The 18,537-nt window shown below is 57.2% G+C and overlaps 2 protein-coding genes across 4 annotated transcripts in view; both read right to left on the reverse strand.

Annotated features, from left to right (window-relative positions):
- Necab2 (N-terminal EF-hand calcium binding protein 2) overlaps window positions 1–7,953 on the reverse strand; it is a 25,793-nt gene extending 17,840 nt beyond the window's left edge. The window contains exons 1-5 of one of the 2 annotated variants that reach the window (XM_060391899.1): window positions 7,753–7,953; window positions 4,582–4,606; window positions 2,573–2,681; window positions 648–673; window positions 399–496 (exon numbers count right to left, since the gene is read on the reverse strand). In XM_060391899.1, the coding sequence (XP_060247882.1) occupies window positions 399–479 (81 nt within the window). In that variant the 5' untranslated portion in view covers window positions 480–496; window positions 648–673; window positions 2,573–2,681; window positions 4,582–4,606; window positions 7,753–7,953. Of the gene's footprint in view, window positions 1–398; window positions 497–647; window positions 674–2,572; window positions 2,682–4,581; window positions 4,607–7,351; window positions 7,600–7,752 lie in introns of those variants that run through there. The other variant, XM_021631075.2, reaches the window with a different exon arrangement.
- Window positions 7,954–8,557: 604 nt separating this feature from the next.
- On the reverse strand, window positions 8,558–17,604 carry Osgin1 (oxidative stress induced growth inhibitor 1). 2 transcript variants are annotated; one of them, XM_021631043.2, is made up of 6 exons: window positions 17,448–17,604; window positions 13,366–13,470; window positions 12,034–12,170; window positions 11,551–11,742; window positions 11,342–11,433; window positions 8,558–9,860 (listed from the first exon to the last, which is right to left on the reverse strand). In XM_021631043.2, exons 2-6 carry the CDS (start codon window positions 13,430–13,432, stop codon window positions 8,912–8,914), a joined length of 1,437 nt encoding a protein of 478 aa, XP_021486718.1. In that variant the 5' UTR covers window positions 13,433–13,470; window positions 17,448–17,604; the 3' UTR covers window positions 8,558–8,911. The 2 variants fall into 2 exon arrangements, with proteins under 2 accessions (XP_021486718.1, XP_021486719.1); XM_021631044.2 differs by having other exon boundaries at window positions 13,366–13,465; window positions 17,448–17,583.
- Window positions 17,605–18,537: the final 933 nt, after the last annotated feature.

Consider the following 18,537-nt stretch of genomic DNA (forward strand, 5'->3'; position numbering starts at 1 on the left):
TCCCACCTCATAGACAGAGAACTGGAGACTCCACGCAGGAGATACCATTGCACTCCTGGGTCCAGTTCCGATAGAGAAGCCTTAAATCCTCACTTCAAGATCCCTAGGTCTGTGCTGCTCCTCAAAGAGCCAATTGCTCAGGATTCCTGCCCTCACCAGGTATCCACTCCAGGACCAGGCTTGACCCTGGGAAAGGCCCTCACACTCCAATGCATACCCTGCAGGAAAGGGCTGCTCTGCAACATGCTCCTCCTGTTACCTGGTTTATCTCTGCTCCTCAAGGAGCCGTCGGCCATCTTTTGTCACCACAAACCCAGACACCCTTGAACAACAACGATCAGAAAAATCTAGGATCAACTGGTCGTAGCTTCTTGAGGGCGCTACCCACACCCACTGACCTTCTTGGTGTAGCCCATGGCCTTCAGGACTGAGTGGTTCAAGGTCTCCAGAGATGCCAGAACGTCCTCATAGTCTCCCATGTGCTCCACAAAGTAATCTAGGGGAGGAGGTTGCAAAGGTCAGGGGTCACAGAGGATTCTGCTCCTCTCCTTGGGGCCCTCCCTCCAGCCCCACCTAGGTCCACACTGCTTTGCCCTCCTCTGGGTGCTTTTGCCCCCACCATGGCTGCTGTAGAACCAGGTACGTACCACACAGTTCCTTGGTGTCCACATGGCTGCACAGGGAGGGAGGGAGGGAGGGAGGGAGGGAGGGAGGGAGGGAGGGAGGGAGGGAATGAGGGAGGGGGAGAGAGAAAGATGGAGAGAAAGTCAGCAGGCCTGTTTCTGACCCTCTGTGTCATCCTTAAAACACTTGCTGTGTCCCCCCGACCCTGCATCCTAGGTACTGGTGTCTCCAGTGTTGCGGTTACAGACCTATGCCACCATACCTGGCTGCTCAACATTTCTCTCCAAGCCTGTGGGCTGGATCACGACTAGATGGGACTAGTGAGGTGCTGAGCCTGGGAGGAGGGCGGGAAAAGGGATGCAGGGTGGGCTGTGGCTATCACAGGTTATCAAAGCAATAGCACTGGCCCTCCTGGACTCTTGGGACCCTAGGTCAGCCTCCATTCTAGCCCTGGGCTTCGCTCTTACACCAAAGCAGAGAAGAAACTGGTCCTTGCTCAGAGTCGGGGAAGGTCTCTGAAGGCTTCAGCTCCAGATGCTGCAGCAGAAGAACCAGGCAGGGTCTGTGTGGGGCCTGATGCCTTCTCCTTTCTGGGCTTAGCCTCTACCCTGGACTGATTTTGGTAGCTCCCATGTTCAGCAGCATACGTCTGGTAAAAGTTTTCTGTAGATTCCAAGGCCTGTGACTGCCTTGGCATTTCTCTGACAGCCTTGAATATTGCTTCTGATATGAGTTGTCTGGTTCAGAAACGCTTAGCATCTCAAGGGGCTAATTAGCGTTCGTAGTTTCTACTTTGGGGAATACTAGAACAAAGAATCCAGAATGCCTTCAGAATGTTGGCCTCCCCTAAAGGAAGTTTACTTTCTTTACTCTTCCAGGTCAACCTTTATTTTATTTTATTTTATTTATTTATTTATTTTTTGAGACAGAGTTTCTCTGTGTAGCCCTGGCTGTCTTGGAACTCACCCTATAGACCAGGCTGCCTTGAACTCAGAGATCCACCTGCCTCTGCCTCCCTAGTGCTGGGATTAAAAGTGTGCACCACAGCTACCGTCTCCAGGTCAACCTCTTAGAGCAGAGCCTCCTCTCCCTCTACCCAGTCAGCCCGACACCTGAGGCTCCCAATGAGGAAGTGTGGCCCCGTGTGCCCAGGAGGCTGCAGGGAAGCTGTGAGCTCTCATGTGGCCTGCAGACGTGTCCCCTGCTCTGCTGAGGTCTCCAGCCTTGGCTCTGGGCTACCGCTTTACTAGGATCCCTGCAAGCCGGCTTGGTAGCAGCCATGTACCCACATTGTCACTAGTCTTGGGGCCCCCTAATGATCCGACCTACCCTAGCACCCCTGGAAACTTTAGTCCTCAGTACCTCAGTAGGGCAGGGGAAGGTGACCAGCCGTACCTATCCAGGCAGAATTCAGAAGCAACGGACAAAGATGGGCAAAGGGCCCGCAAGTGTAGGCAATGTATACTAATGCTGGCTCTGGAGGCCAGGTGTCCTGCGAAACTAAGCTACAGGCCCAAGTCACGTCTGGGTTGCAGAAAACAAACAAACAAACCTCAGTTTGCTAAAAGGTCAGAAGTGGGGTTCAGGCTAGAGCTGGGATTCATAGACATTACTGGGTATTCATGCGGACAGTATCTTAGAAAGCAGATTCTGGGGTGTTACTGGGATTAGAACTGAATGGAGATATGACAGGCACAGGCACTGCCAATGTCCCTGTCAGTCTTATGTGTGCTGAGTCAGGCCCAGGGTCTCTCTCTGCTTGGCCAAGATGGCTTAGAAAGGACCAACTTTGCAGCAGTCACACACACAAGACTCACTCGGCCTGGCAGTGAGGCCCAGGTAGGTCTGACTTTCAGATGAGTGAGTCAGAGGACTTCCAGGCCTCTTGCCCTTAAACAGAACCTTGGCATTGTGAGAAGGGAGGGGCCCATACATCCCCTGGGCTCACTTGGTGTTGTCTGAGTCAATGGTGTGGAAGAGGCCCTCAAGCTCCTTCTCATTGAGGACACCATCTGCGAAGAAGAGCTGAAATTCCTCCAGGGACAGCTTCCCGTCATCTGCAATGGACAGGCAAGGCGGCAAGTGGCTGTTTGTCTCAGAGAAAAGAGCACATGGTAGCCCACAGCCTGCTCTCAGACCCATCATCTCATCTGACAAACTCCCCATTGTCAGCCTGAAGCCAGCTGACAGGTAATCCCAAGCCAACAGAGACAACAGAAGCTAGTTTCTGAGGAGCAAACACCTTGCATGCTCCACCTTCCCTTCTGTTTTTCCCTCAGTCATCTGACACGGACACTATTTAAGTAACATCCTTAACCTGACACCACTAGCCTTCCTGCAGTGATCATTCCCAATCCCAACCCCAGATCCTAGCTCTGGGAAAGGGGATAGTCCCTCTATTCTGTCCTTCCTCAAGGCATCAGCAGTCTGAGCTCAGACCTCCAAACCCAGCCTAGAGCAGGACTTTGTGCCACATGGTGGGTGCCATAACAGTCCCCCAACCTTTTAGCTAGGAGTGGTCCCTCCAATCTTTCATGGAGTAGCTGGGCTGCATGGAAAAGCTGAGGCCAAGACCACACTCATGAATGTGTGCTGTAATTGATTAGTCATGTCTGTCCTGGGCCCAGCATGGGGTGTGCCAACACAAGGCCCACCTTCCCTTTGACTGCTTCTACCTGTTTTTCGTGCATGGATGATACCTCAGTGTCCTCTGTACCCAGAGAACAGGGACCTAGAAGACAGGGTCTGAACATCCTCTGATCATAAGCCTTCTGACATTTACCTCGGGTGGCGGCCACAAGCCTAATGAGCACGCATAAGCTATTAAGAGGAAAATATCCTGCACTTGGCCTCTGGTCCAATTAGAGAAGACAAGTTGTCCTGGAGCTTCATCACCTCTGCCAACAACCCAAGTGCGGGTGTTTGCAGGTGGTGCTACTAATGAGCAGGAGCCCAGCCTGCCGCAGTGACCTTTCAAACAGCAAGAGCCTGTGAGCCTCACATCCGATGGAGGGAAAGGCTGGCTGGGCCTCACCCCTCTGCCAGCTGTCAATGCCAGTCTTCTAGGGTGATGGCCTAGGCTGCCAGTCAGGCCTTTCTTTCTAGCTTGCCCCTGGGATTGGCTATCTCATGTCCGCCCCAGCCAAGCTAGTCCTTACTACCGAGAGCCTCCCAGAGACACTCAGCCTTGCTCTCATGAGGGAAGGCAGAGGACCTGCTGTGCTTTGTGCATAGTCAAACTCACTAGAAAAGACAAGTCCAAAATCTAAGGCCCACTGTAGACTGTCACTCCTGAGACCTGTGTTGGGGGGAGAGGGGGGCAGGCCTCTTTTCCTGCATAGTGCTCCCTCATTTTCAGTACCACTCGATCTCCCTACATCCCTGGGTCCCATGAGGAATGTGCAGATGGCCCTTCACCCCAAGGCCTGGGAAGATGCATGCCATCCCTAGGACAGGCCCAAAAGAGGGCCACAGCCCTCTGCAGTATTCAAGCCCAAGCCTGTTTCCCTGCCATTTCATAGTCCAAAGAGCTCCGTCCCACCCCACAATTACGTGGGCAGTCAACAATGGCTCCTAAGAATGACATAGGAGCTGGACAAGGCCAGGGCCACTTTGAATTCAAGCCCACTTGGGAAGGGCCTCTGGGGCAGGTGACAAGCAGGGGCCTCGTAAGCACTTCCTTTACGGATGAGCACACTGCTCTCTGGTTCTCTTTTCAAGTGTCTGTGGGTCACCCCCACCTCTCCGCTTTGCCCCAAAGCTCAGGGCATCCCACAGAACAGCTGTTACTGCTCCAGCTTACAGAAAGGGAAACTGAGGCACAGAACGGGCCTCTGGTCTTCTTGTGCGCTTCAGGTTCAGGTTCACAGCTGTCCATGTCCCCAGCCCCTAAGTGTTTCCCATGGTGCATCAGGACAGGGAGAGCGTGGGCAGTGCAGCACCCGGAAGGAAACTCACCGTTTTTATCCGCACGTCGGAAAATCTGCGGAGAGGAAAGCTGCAGTCAGGTTTGGGCCGAATCTGGGAAGGTTCCCCCAGCAGCCTCTTGACCCAGCTGAGGCCCCTCTCCCCAGAGCAGCTTGTGTGAGGCTTGGAAGCCCGGACTTCCCCGGAAGACCCCAAGGCTGGGACCCAGGATGGGGAGACGGCACCAGGAGTTCTCCCACAGTTCAGGAGCCATCACTCCCTCTTCCCACTGCACTGCCAGCCTGCCCACGGCTGCTGACACACACATGTTCACGCTGCACACGCATGCACACCCACATGCACGGCTGCAGGTGTGCATACACTCATTCCACTAGACTCCCCCACTGCTGAGCACACAGCTGCGCCCAGCCATGCTCAGAAGCCCACGGGAGAGCTCCGTGCCTCCCCGTCACCGTGAGGACCCACCTCCCCTTGCTCTGGCTTGACTGGGTTCCTTCTGAAGGAGGTGATCTTGAAACCCGGTGACAAGATCAGCCCACAGGAAGTACGGTGTCATTGTGGGAGGGTGGGGAGGGGCGGGCAGGAATGTTCTGGTTGCAACCAGCAGGGATGGGAATGGAGAGCAGCCCAAACGTGGGACCAGCACTTGGACACAAAGTCAGTCCGTGCTTTGCTGACACTTGAAGGCCTCAAGGTCAGTTGGTGACAGGTGCTGGGTGCCCAGGACCAAGACGCTGTTCTGATAAGTGCAGGACATTTCCGAAAGCCGCTCAGCCCGGGGCCAAAACGCAGGCAAGGTGGCCCAGCAGCTGGCAGACCCAGGTGTCTGCTAAGACTTCCCAACTCATAGAAAAGGGATTTGATGTCCAACCCTGGCCCCACTGAATCAGGCTTGCCTTTTAACCAGCTCCTTGGGTGGGTGGGGGGGTTGGTGATCCAGAGCCCTGGAGGAATTTGCTTCCTTTATCCAGAGGAAACTTCAGTCCACAGCATGCCCGGGTCCCTCAACTCCCTGGGTTTTCCCAGACTCAGGGAGTCTGTTAGAGATCCGCTGAGCCAGGCAGGAGGTGTCAAAGGACAGCCGGCTCTGCTCGCCTGCACCCCGCAAGCAATGGGACAAGGGAACTGTGTGCTCTCTGGGTACTCCCAGACCCCCAAAGGCCAGGGTGTCCAAATGACTAGGATGATGTGGCCCCCAAGTCAGGTGGCTCCTGGAACCAGCAAAAGTGACACTCTGCTCTCCCCTTACACCTCACCCCACTCCATAGGTGAAAAAACAGGGGCTCAGCCAGCACACACCAGCAAGTGCGGACGGAGGAGCTGGACAGGGCTCCCCTGAAAGGGGGCCAAGCTGCCACCTCTACTCTGGACTCTGTCTGGATCTGCTGAGTGTGTGTGTGCTCACCTCTTGCTTGTGTGGTCATACAGGCACTAGAACACTCATCTCCAACTCCCTCTTGCCCAGACACACCTATGGGTTCTGAGATCTAGCAAGGGAAGCAAAGCTGAAGCTAGGGTTTCTAGTCCCCTGGCACTTATAGGGGTGTGTGGTGCATGCGTGTGCACACACACACACACAAACACACAAACACACACACACACACACACACACACTTAAAAACACCCCGACTCTTTCAGAGCTGTATCCGTAAAGGCACTCCCTAGGACCAGTCCCATCCCCCAGCAGCCCATCCATGGACCACCAGCCCTCTCCCACCCATGTGACACCCCCACACTGTAGGGGGTGAGGAGAGCAGTGTGGTGTGTGAGGAGCTAAGTGGGGTGAGGAGTGAGTCTGGGGTCCAAGAGTCAGGAGGAAAGCACAGGGAGGGGAAGGTAGCAGCAAGAGAGTGGAGGACAGCTGCTCAGGGTGGAGGGGGGGGCGAGGACCCCAGGTCCAGGCAGAGGTTCTGATCCTATGAAAAGAGAGGAGATGGGGAAGGGGCTTCACTCGCAAAGCGGTACGGGGCAGGGGGGTTTAGCTTCCTCAGCGGAGGAGAGGCGGGTGGTTCGGGGCTGTGCGTGGGGCTGGGTCTCAGGGAAGTATCATTGCAGGGCAGAATCCCGGAGAGAGAGGTGGGGCCTGGCCGTGCCCCGGGGCTCTTACCCAGTCGGAGGGACTCAAGTGAGAGGTTTGGGTTAGGGCCAGAAGAAGGGAATTGTGGCCAGATTTACGGCAGCTCTAGGGGTCCGGGCTATCGGATGGGGGTGGGGTGCGGGAATGTAAAGGGAGAAAATGTAGAGGGTCGTGTGGTTCCAGCGGGGACAGGCGCCCCAAACCGCGATGAGAGGGGAGTAGGGTCCCGGCTGTGCAATGAGTGGAAGCTTGAACAAGGAGGGAGGCAACTGAGCAGAGGGTCCTTGGTCTGGATGGGGCGCGGGGAACTAGCGCTCGAGGTCCCCACACGGAGGAGGGTCCCAGCTATGGGATGTGGGGAATGCAAGGAAGTGGAGGAAGAGGATGGGGGTGAGGGTCATAAGGTCCGAGTGGAGTTGGAGCCTGGGTGGGCGGGTGGACCCCCTGCGTGAAGAAAGGATCCCAGCTATGGGATGTGGAGATGAGGGAAGAAAGTAGAGGGAAGGGATGGAGAGGATCGTGCGGTCTGGGTTGGGGGACAGGCGCCCCAGTGGCAATGAGAGTTGGAGCTTGCCCTCGGGGTCCCCGTGCCGAGGAGGATCTTGGCTATAAGGGTGCGGGGATGCGGAAACGTGCAGGGAGCGGAAGGTGGAGTGGGTCCTCGGGTGCCGGGTGCGCACTGGCACCTAGCTGCGCTCAGCGGAGGGTCCCGCGCGTACTCACGTCCAGGATGACTGCTGTGCCCCCTCGCGGCGCGGCGGGCCCGGGGCCGGGGTCCGCGGCGGGGATGTCGGGGACGAGCGGTGCTCGGGGCTCGCCCATCCTGGCGCCCACCCAGCGCAGCAGCCCGCCCAGCGCGCGGCCCTGCGGCGGCGGCTCCCGGAGCAGCCTGTGCGCGCCGGCCCTGCACAGGCGCGCCGCCCGCTCGCACATCTCGCCCGCCGACCCCCGCCCGGCCGCGCCCCCGCGCGCCCCCTGCCCGCGCCCGCCCGCCCGCGCCCGCCCGCGCGCGCCGCTCCCGCCGCCGGCCCCGCGGCCCGGACACCGCGGGGACCGCCAGTGCCGCGGGGTTGGGGGGGGCTCCCCGGACCCCGAGCCACGTGCTCCACGCCCGCCGCCCCCACCTCGCCGGCCAAGAGCGGAGGCAGGGGACTGCCCACGGGGGCGCGGGGCCCGGCGGCCGGACCCTGGCACTGCTGCAGAGGGGGGATGTCTACGTTCACGCGGGGCTGTGGGCTGGTGTGGAGGAGGGTGGGGGACCCCAGTATGGTGCCGCCGTCCCCTCCAGGGTCCTGCTGACCCTCGGTCCCCTCCCCCGTGGTACTGTTGTCCGGCGAGCCCCGAGCGCCCTCTGCCGGCCGGTCCTCCCCACGTCCCTTTTTCCCCTCCTCCACCCGCGGGCGCCAGTTGCCCTGAAGGCAGGCAGACACACACACACACACACACACACACACACACACACTCACTCTCTCTCTCTCCTCTCTCTCTCTCTCTCTCTCTCTCTCTCTCTCCTCTCTCTCTCTCTCTCTCTCTCTCTCTCTCTCTCTCTCTCTCTCTCTCTCTCTCTCACACACACACATGCAGAGACCTGTGCAAGTGACTCAGACTAGAGATAGACCTGACTAGGGGGCCCGGGGCTGGACGCCAGCCTGCGCAAGGCCCCGAGAGGCAGGCAACAGGGAGGTGAGACTAGGAGACTGATCAGGGAACTACAGGGCTGACAGGGCAGCAGCAGGCTTCTGGAAGCCTCACTCATTCCCTGCCCGGACTCTCAGTCTCTAGCATCTCCACCATCCGTCGCGTGCCCATGGATGGCTTCACCCTGAGGCCGTAGCCCTTGTGTTCATGGAGCCGTGGGCCTTACCCTGGGACCCAGGGCACGGTCTGTTTCCCTAGCCACTCCCCAAGCACGGACTCCATAAGGCACAGTGGAGGGAGGCACAGCTGGTTTTATTACGGATCTAATTCTGAAAGGTTGGGCCTGGAGCATCCTCGTTGGGCTCTCAGCTGGTCCTGTGATTCCAGCACACACAGCTTCAAGGGGGCCCAGACCCCTCTGGCTTACAGCTACTGCTCCCACCTGGGGCCTTGCCCAGCCTGGGGTTGGGGCAGCCTGAATTCCCATGCCTCTGGGCCGGATAGTCCATCCACAGGGCTCAAGTGTTCACCTCCTGCCAGGGAGGCTGCTCCCCGCATGGGAAATCTTTAGATGGGCTCATGTCCCACTGAGCTGTGGTGAGCTCCTTCTCTTCAGGGCCTGGGTGTCAGAGCATCTGGTTGCTGTTAAGGTGGCTTCCTGGTCTCTTTCCTCAGCAGGGAGCTGGCAGCAGCCAGGGCCCCACCCTGGACGAACCTCACAAAGTTGTCCCCAGCCAGCGGCCCCAGGGCATACAGGCCCTCCTGGTGAGTGCTCTCATGGGTGAAAGGGTCTACGTCAATGGGATTCCTCTTGGGGCTCAGTGGCTGGTCTGGGTCTATGACCAAGTCAGCGCCCGCCCTGGGGAGGTAGGAGAGGTTGGGGTGGGAGCCGATGAGAACCAGCACCATGGAGACGCCAAAGAGCTGCTGGCCCCCCTGTGGGTCCTGGAACACCGCCTGATGGTCCTCCTTGAAGAGCAGCGGCCTGTGCTCGGGGAGGCTGCGGTAGCCCTTGTAGGGGCTGGGTGACGAGATGGACTGCTCGCGCATCATCTGCTGCACCTTGTGGTACTCCGGGTATAGCATCTTGGGCAGCTGGTTGAACACCAGGCCGGGGTCGTGCACGGAGCGGCGGAAGGCATGGATCACCTGGATGTTGTAGTGGCGAGCGAAGAGGACAGCGTCGGCCGCAGACAGCCCGGCTCCCACGATCAGCACTGGGTCGGAGGCTGGGTTCACCGTGCCTGCCCGGAGGGCTGCCTCCAAGGCTGACAGCTCATGGTGGACAAAGGGCAGGGTCTCTCCTGGGATGCCTAGCATTGCTGGGCTGTCAAAGGTCCCTGTGGCCAAGACCACGTTCCGGGCCCACAGTGAGAAGGGCTGGCGGCTGTGGTCCTTGGCAGTCAAGTAGCCTCGCACTTGGAAGAGGGGCCTGGGGACCTGGGCCTCAGAGGCGCCGTGCTCAGTCTTTGCCCACTCCACAGCGGTGACTACAGCACCAGACACAAAGTTCTGACTTAGCCCCTTCTTGGTCACATAGTCCCTGTAGTAGAGGGCGATGTCACCGGCTGTGGCTCTGCTGTTCCGGAGACCTCTGAAGAAGAAGCAGATGTGGGAGGCTGGGTGTTAGAGACAGGCATGGAGGAGTGCAATGGCCAGTGGCGACAGCACTCCTGGCTGAGGCCAGGCTTCATGTTTCCTGTGAAAAGTAGAACTAACAGGGGTACTTCTCAAAGCCTGAGACTCCTTGTGCCTCAGTTTCCCTATGTGTGAGGGAGGGTGGTGGGTGTGTCAGGAACATCCCTTGAGGGTCTTGGGAGAGCCTACAAGGTTGGGTGTAAACCAAGTGTCTAGACTCGAACCTGAGCACCGGGGTGAGCTGTCTAGGCTGGCCAGCCAGCAATGTCCCTACCCCAAGCGGTAATAACAGTCCGAAAGCTGGTGACTATCAGCGCTCAGGAGGCTGAGGCAGGAGGATCACAGCTGAAGGCAAACGCTGCCTCAAAAACTCAAACCCCCAAAGGCCTGTGTGAATGCAGTAAGATCTCACGTCTATAAAGTTCAGAATGAAGTCAAGAGTCTGTACAGCTAGAGTTAAGAGCTGGAGGGGGGAAGGGAGCATGAGCACAGGGCAATGGGTTGCTGGGTAGTGGACTCAGAATGTGGCCTTGAGTGCCATGGCAAGGTGCTCCTCAGTGGGACTCAGGGCTACCCTTTTCTGTGTCACACACACACACACACACACACACACACACACACACACACACACACAGAGGTGATGGTGGAATTCAGGGCCTTGCACTTGCTTGGCAAGCATTTTTATCACTGAGCTAAATCCCCAGCCCCGGGAATCACATTCTGATTGAAGTGTGGACTTAAAAATATCCCACTGAAGCCCTTGGCAGGTCCTGAAGCACACAGGAAAGGCATGGAGGGAGAGGTGAGGAAGGGGGCTGTGTCACCATTTCCTGCCTTTTTTTTTTTTCCATTGTATCTCTTCCCTTTCCAGGGACAGCGGCTGTAGCGCCTGTGACACTGGGGGGCAGTTGGCTTGTCATAACCTCAGACTTCCCTGTACCTTGTTGCATTGACCCCACAAGGCTGCAGCTAACCCTTCGCAGGACATATGGCTGGCCACAATGCACCCAGGCCACCCAGGAGCTATAGACTCTGTCATATAGCTCTGCCTGTCATTTCCTGTGTGTGTGTGTATGTGTGTGTGTGTGTGTGTGTGTAAACTCTACCTGCAGGGCTGTTTATCCCAATGGCACACTGAAGAGAGGCAGGTGGCTGGTAGTGGATCTCTGGAGTGGGCTCTTTGCTGAGCCAGGGCCTTGGCCCCCTGAAGGAATATTATGAAGCCATGTAAAGGGAAGGCTACAAGCACCGTGGCTTCATAAGATACTTCTCGGAGATGTCATGCAAAAAGGCAGCTGAAACACAAGCTCTGGTCACTATATAAATCCGACACCCCTCATCTGCAGGGACAGAGTCCACCAGAACCAGGACCTAGAGAGGCCAGGTTATCTGTGTGGGGGTCTCCTCTGCCTGCCCAGCCTCCCAGGGGCCCCTTACCTGCATTTCTTCCGCATCCAGTCCTTAACCTGCAGGTCTGGAAGACTCATCCACTGGCCTTGGCTCAAGGTCACCATGGAGCCTTCAATGGACTGCAGAGAAAGGAGTTCTCAGGCCCTGCCCCACCCCACCTCAGGGTTGAGGCAGGTGGCAATGGGGGAGACTTCCGGGAGAAAGGGTGTGAGAGAGAAGATAGAGATGACACTCACATGCCAGGCGCCTCCAGGGAGGTTCCGCCCCAGGACGAGGTGGGGAACAGCAAGCTCCTTCTGCCGCTTCCAGGAGAGCACAGAGTCCATGTTGCCCCCAAAGTCTGTGTCGGGGCGCAGGAGGGCATCAAAGAGCAGGGCCACGGGGCTCTGGCTTCGGCCTTCAAGGCCTTCAGAAAGGTACTCTAGGTCCTGAAAGGGGGCACAGGTCAGTGGGACCCCAGGGGATCGCAGAGTCCCACCCTGAGGCTGAGGGAAACTGCTCACACAGGGACCTCTATGCTGAGTATTTTGGGGGGACTGTCCCAGCGAGTGTTCTTGGAGGGACCCCCCCTCACTGAGAACCACGGGTCTCCCAGCCCAGCCGCTCTTTTCCTGTTTTATGGTTGGTTTTGTGGACTCCTCTGTTCTGTGCTTGCTCTTCCAAAGACCCCTGGCTTTTCTCTAGGAGAAGCCCCTCTCAAACTCATGTCTCCGACCTACCTGGTCCAGGATGGAGACCCCTGGAGCCTCAGCCAGCTTTCTCTGCAGCAGGGGGTGCGGGTGGACAGCTCCTGGTTTCACATAGGGGATGTGGCCAGACAGCAGGTAGGACAGGCAGATGCCTGAGGGACCATTGCCTGCAGACACAGCGAGGTCAGAGCGACTCAGCCTGGTTAGCTACTCCTTCATTGCATGAAACACTCACCATAACTGTGTCCAATGCCATGTGTAATAATGATCAAGAAATACACTAGCGAGTCATTTTGTCCCGTGTGTGGGTCCCATGGTTAGGGCTTTTCTAAGCACACCACCAAGGTGACTGGCAGTGAAGGGAGATAGCAGAATTTTCTCTTTTTGTGCTTGAGGAAATGGGCATAGAGAGGTCAAGCGGCCTGTGTTTACACAGCGGACAAAAGGCTCAGCAGGGATTCACCCTCAGAGAGACAGACCCACTCCCAAGTTCAAGGCCAGCTTGGGCAACTTGGTGAGCCCCCAAGTGAAAGTAAAGTAAAAGGGATGGCTCAGGGGCAGAGTGCGGGCCTGTGTGCTTCACCAGGAGGGCTGTGAAGGATTGCTTCAAGCCCTGTGCGTGGCCAGTGATGGCTATTTCCCAGGCTGAGTGACGGAAGCTCCCCCAGCCGGGATCAGAGCGTTCTCTGATCAGAGCGTTCTCTGCCTGTCTCATCCTCTCTCCCGGTTCTTACTGCCGTCCATCTGTCTTTCGCTTTCAAAATGTCTGTCCATGTGGCCCCACCTGATGCTCCCATTCTCTTTCTCAATCTTGCACAGCGGAGGACAGGAACCACGGGCCCCACTGTTGTGTTCTCCATATGGGCATCTAGCACAGTGTGGACTCCGGGTGATGGCACAAATGTTTGTTCTCATAGGGCTTGTTAGTATTTAGGCGGCCTGCTTCTGGGTTGCCTAGCAACCTATGATGTCATCACGTGTCACCAGGCCAGGTAGTCGCACCTGGCAGGCGTGGTTCAGTTGCTCCATAAAAGGACCAACCTGCCACTTTGTCTCTCTCTTGCCTTCTTGCTCTTGTGCTCTCTTCCTCTCTCCTGCTCTCCCCCCCTTTCCTGTTCCGGTGCCCTATCCCCCTCCCCCCATCGTGTCTCCCTCTCTCTTTCTCTCTCTCCATCCAATAAACCTCTCTCATATAAGATCTGTTGCACATCATCAATTCAGTGCTGCCCCTGCCCCTCCCCCATACACAGACCAGCTTCATTTAAAGACAGTCACCCAGAGGCCAGCCTTGGCCTTGCCAGTCTCAGAGCCAGGGCTCCCCGAGCACCAGTGTGTCCTGCACCCTGCCAGTGTGACACTTACCAATGATAACCACGGGGAGGGGCTCTGAAGGGCTGGCCTTGAGGGAGTCATGCCTCCAGGAGCTCATAGCTGGGGTTGGCGTTCGGCTCGGGGCTGACAGCTGACCTGGGGAACAGAGCAAAGAGAACGCCCTTGCAGTCAAGCTGGGGGACTTCATGCCCAGTCTCAGCCACTCCTTGGGACTCAGGGATGAATGCAGGACCCTTGGGGGCTGCCGCAGTGTGCCTCGTCTCTCCCTCCTCCCCTCTCACATTCTCTGCATCCAACATGCCTGTCCTCGGCCACCTGGGGCACCTGCCCTCCTCCCCAGGAGCCTGGGGACCAGAAGCCACCAACTCTGTCACTTACACCACCCATCTCCCCACTTCATCTCAAGGGGGGGTCCCCCTGCCCAGTCAGGGAGCAAGACAAGACTTCTGTGGTGGCTGCAGTGCCACCATACCACTTCCTCGCTGGTGACACCGGCTCTTTCCCAGGCCTGAGCCTCAGTAGGCTGTGAAAGTAGGAGAATGTTCTGGAATACCTGCTGGGGTGGATTTACTGCCAGGAAGGCCCTGCCTGACCTCCTGCTCAGGGCGGAGCTGGACCTTGGACTTGGGAAGACTTTGACAGCTGCGTTTGGGAAAAATGCCAGCAAGCCCAAAGTTTTGAGTTCCTGCGCCCCCTGCTGGTCACAATGCCTAATTGTTCAAAGCGCTGGTGCTCCGTTCCCGGGCTAGGGCTTGGGGCAACCTCCCCAGGGGGCCACAGCCCTGTATCCATCCTAGGGGGAGGGAATGGGTGTGGGGTGTGGCACAAAAAAATGTTGGGCCGCGGTGGGGGAACAGAGGGACGAGCTCCTCCAGCGACCTGTTCCTCCCATGCTCACCCTGGAAGCTGCTGGTAGGACGGTAACCCGAGGCTAACTAATGATTAAGGTCCTGGGCGGCCGCACGGGTCCCCGAGAGTGAGCCTCATGCTCACCTAGTGGCAGCACACTGGTCTGAGGTCACTTCCCCACAACTCTTACAGAGGAGGCGGAATTCTGGGAGTTGTATGTGCACTCTCTAGTTTGGAAGAGTGGGCAGCCGATGGCGCACCTTAACGCAAATCCTTCCTGGGCCAACAAAACACAGCTGAGGCCCCAGGTGACTCTCGTGCACCTCCCAGCAGGCAAGTCTGACCAGTCAGACAGGACAACTGACCTCCCGGCAGCTTGCACCTGGTGCTGGCGTCCAGGGCTCCTCCTCTGCTGGCCGCTGTGAAAGGTGAGGCCGGCTCACAGCTGGGCTGGCCAAGGCCCATCTCTCTAGCCTCAGTTATGCTCAGGCTTGGGGTCGCTTCTCTGACTTGTCAAGATGGGCTGCATGTCCCCAGCTCCCTCTGGGTCCTCTAGGTCCTCCTCCTCCTCCTCCCCTCCTCCTCCCTGGGAGAGTGCACATGGCTTCCTGCTGAAATTGGAGACTACGTGGCATTCCCCATACAAGGCCTGAGAGGATGCTGCGGTAGCATGACCAGTGGCAATGGTTGTAGCAGCCAGTGCCAGGCACTTCTAGGCTTCTGCAGAGCTGGTGCCATGCGAGTTCCCAACCCTGCACACACAGCAGTTTATGCTTATGATAATTACCCGGGTGGTTAAGGGTACTCTTATTGACCATGCCCATGTGACAGATAGGAAAACTGAGGCTGGGAAGCTTTGTACAGACTTCAGAGTCCGCAAGAAGCCTGTTCCACCTCCAGGCAGCCGGACTGGCCTTGAGCTGGGCCACCCTGCTCCAGAGCCTGCTCTGTGCCCTTGAAGCTGTGGGGGACTGTAGGCCCTTGCAGTGTGTGGTGTCCCCTTTTGCCCTGTGGCAGATTCTGGCCCCAGCCTGGAGGAGGCTCAGTTTTTCACTAACTAGAGGGTTGCAGCTGTGCTCAGAGCCTTCGAGATTCAGCCTGCAGTTACTGGAGGGAGGTCTCCTAGCAGTGCAGTGAGGGCACAAACGGCCTGGGGCTTCTCCCTCCTGTCTTCATTATCCTCAGGGACAGCAGCAGCAGAGGCGAGGGCAACACCCTGGCAGGGTGTTTCCTATGTGTTAGCTCCTTTAGTTCTAACAACAACCCACTTCTCAGATGAGGAGACTGAGGCCTGGGGGTAAAGCCATGCACTCCCCAAGTTTCAGAGCAGGCCCATAATAGAACTGGAATTTGATCCCTGTGGGCACAGCCCTCCTAGACATTCCAATACCCCTGAAAAGAGAATGCCAACCAACCCAGAGACCCGAGGCCCCAACTCCTTCTGTCTCTCAGTACCCCAGCATCCAGCAGGGCACCCGGTCACACAGGCCAGATCCAAGGGGATGCCCAAGGTGCTTCACAGGATGTAGGATTGGCTAATACACTGGAGGACTTTGCACGCCAAGACCCGGCCCCCCTCCCAGCTGGCAGAAGCTTCACCTGCTGGATGCCATACACATGAGGTCACCACCAGGCCTGACCCCCAGAGGCCATACCCCCAAGCTGCTCACCCTCACGGAAACCCACAAACACCTACTACAAGTTTATAAAGCTAACAAGCTGCTCCCTTCTCCAGTTCCAGCTGTGGGCTTAGGGTTGGAGGAAGCTCCTTGGCTTGAATATGACAGTCTCAAACTTTAAACTAGAGTCAGCCTCGGCTGGCCTTGAACTCTTGATCTTCCTGCCTGCACCTCCCATGTGCTCAGATTGTAGGACTGAGCCCCACTCGTCCAGCTTAGAATAACCCACATTTAAAGTCCCCTGATTGGGCAGTGCTGACAGGAACAGTTAACATTCTAAGCGGCTGGTCTGAGGGATCAGGGAGAGCACTCGCCCCACAGCGTGAGGACCTGAGTTCAGCTTCCTCATCCTCCTGTAAAAAGCAGATGTATGTAATCACATCTGGGGAGACACAGAAGAGGAGGGCCCTGGAGATCACCGGCCGGCCAGAGGAATGACAGGCTCCGGGTTCAGTCCACGAGAGCCAGCGAAAGGGCTCAGCGGGTGACTTGTTACACAAGGGTAGTGAGCCCACAGAAAGATGGAAGGAGAAAACTGACTCCTGACCCCTGTGGGTGGCTGTGTGACCTGGCCTCCACATGCTCTCCCTAGTACAATAAATAAAAATAAATAAAATGACAACAGAGAAACCCTGTTGTCTCCAAAGAAAACAAAACAAAACAAAAAAAACAACAAAAAAAATAAACAAAACAGAAAAGTGGATAGTGATTGAGGAAGACACTAGAGATTGACCTCTGATCTCCACAGGCATGAACACAGGACTTTAGAGAGTGACCTCTGACCTCCACAGGCACGAACACACGAAAATGAAAAGTGCTGCCCTGGTATTACACTGCAGATATTTCTGAGGTTATGAAATCGTCGCACGGGGCGGGAGGGAGGTTGGAACCCATGTACCATTTGCCTCTAAGACACCCCCTCTGCTGGAGTCTCTTAGTCCCATTGTACAGAGAAAGAAATTGAGGTAGGGAGGAGGGAGGCATCATGTCTAGGTCCCAGATGGCCTAGCTGGGCCCCTTCCCCTCCATTCACAGATAAAGTAACAGGTAACAGTGACAGCTGCTAGTGACACGGAGCCCTGGGGCATGAGGAAGTGTGCAATCAGCCAAGCGTTACCTGGCCTTAGTCACCCCGAAGTCTCATTCCAAGTGCCCGCCCCACCTGAGCCCAAGGATGCCAGATGCCCCAATTCCACGGGCCCGCCACTACTCTCTCCAAAGCACCTTCCATAAGCCAAGTGCCCAGGAACCCTTGGCTGTGCCCATCTGTGCCCGATACACCAGGACACCAGAAAGCGCTTCACCAGGCTGTAGATACGGTAGCCATGGATGCCTCGCAGGAGCAAGGCTGCCCACACTTCTTCCTGTCATAGCAGCTATTCCATGGGCTGAAAGGAGGCTGCTGGGCCAGGGACTGTTGGGGAGAGGGGTCCAGACACCAGGACATGGACGTGGCTGGGAGGAACAGGGAGGACTCCCAGAGTCCTACTCCGGACAAGCCTACCTGCTGCCCAGCTCCCCAGGCTGGCCACCCCTGCCCCATGGCTACTGTTTCCCACCCACAACCTTGCTCAGGCCGCTCACCTGATAGGCTGGAGGGAGCTGTTGAGCCCGGGTTGGCTGGACGCTCAGAGGAACTTGAGAGACTTTGTCACGGTGCCCTGCTGCGAGAACAGGATACCCATTAGCCTTGGGGATCCCAGAGGCCGAGCGAGGCCCACGGCTAGCAGGGGTATTTCATAGCCGGGCTGGGAGGAGGCGGAGGCAGAGGCGGGGCCAGGAAAATCACTTTCATAAGCGTGAGTCAGCAGGGGCCCCTGGGTGAATGAACTTGCCCCTGGCCAGCCTTAAAGGGCCCCTGCTGGTCAGCTCCCCCCTTCTTGGGCTCAGCCCTAAGGAGGAACTATTGACCCTGGCTGAAAGGGACTGACTGGCTCTTCCTTACCAGAGGGTCAACTTTGCCATGTGTAACTGGAATGACTGGCCAGCTTGAGGGGGGGGGGGGGATTGTGGAGGAAAAAAACCCCTCAGTCATCAGCCTGACTCCTGACAACCCTCACTCCTCAACTTCCTGGTTGAAGGCTCTGGACAAACCTCAGTTTCCCCATCTGAAAAGTGGGGTTGAGTCCGACTCCCTCCTGTGGTGTGTGTGTGTGTGTGTGTGTGTGTGTGTGTGTGTGTGTGTGGTGTACCAGCTCCCTGGTCCTCACAGAGGTTTCTTCGTGCAGGGGTCTCACCCTTCTGCTGCACTGTTCTTGTGCTCCCTGGGCGGAAGCTGGTCCTGGGAGGTGTTGCCTGCTGCACACTGGGTCTGGAGTAGAGCTTCCCACACAGGTGTAGTGTTCGCTCAGCAGAAGGAAGCTGAGCGCGGTACAGGTGAGCGCACAGACCTGGGTGCTCATTATCTTTTCCCCTCAGGGTCCTGTCTACCACCAGGACCTGAACTGGGGGGTGGGTGTCGGGCTCTTGCACTAAAAAACAACAGCCAGGCCCAATGGCACATGCCTTTAATCACAGCGTGCAGGGAAACAGAGGCTGAGTTCAAGGACAGCCTGGCCTATAAATTTAGTCCAGGACAGCCAAGGCTACACAGAGAAACTGGTTTCTGTCTCAAAAAAGAAGGAGAGAGAGAGAGAGAGAGAGAGAGAGAGAGAGAGAGAAAAGAGTGATTCCA

Source organism: Meriones unguiculatus, chromosome 10 (assembly GCF_030254825.1).
Source record: "Meriones unguiculatus strain TT.TT164.6M chromosome 10, Bangor_MerUng_6.1, whole genome shotgun sequence".
In the NCBI taxonomy this organism is placed as follows: Eukaryota; Metazoa; Chordata; class Mammalia; order Rodentia; family Muridae; genus Meriones; species Meriones unguiculatus.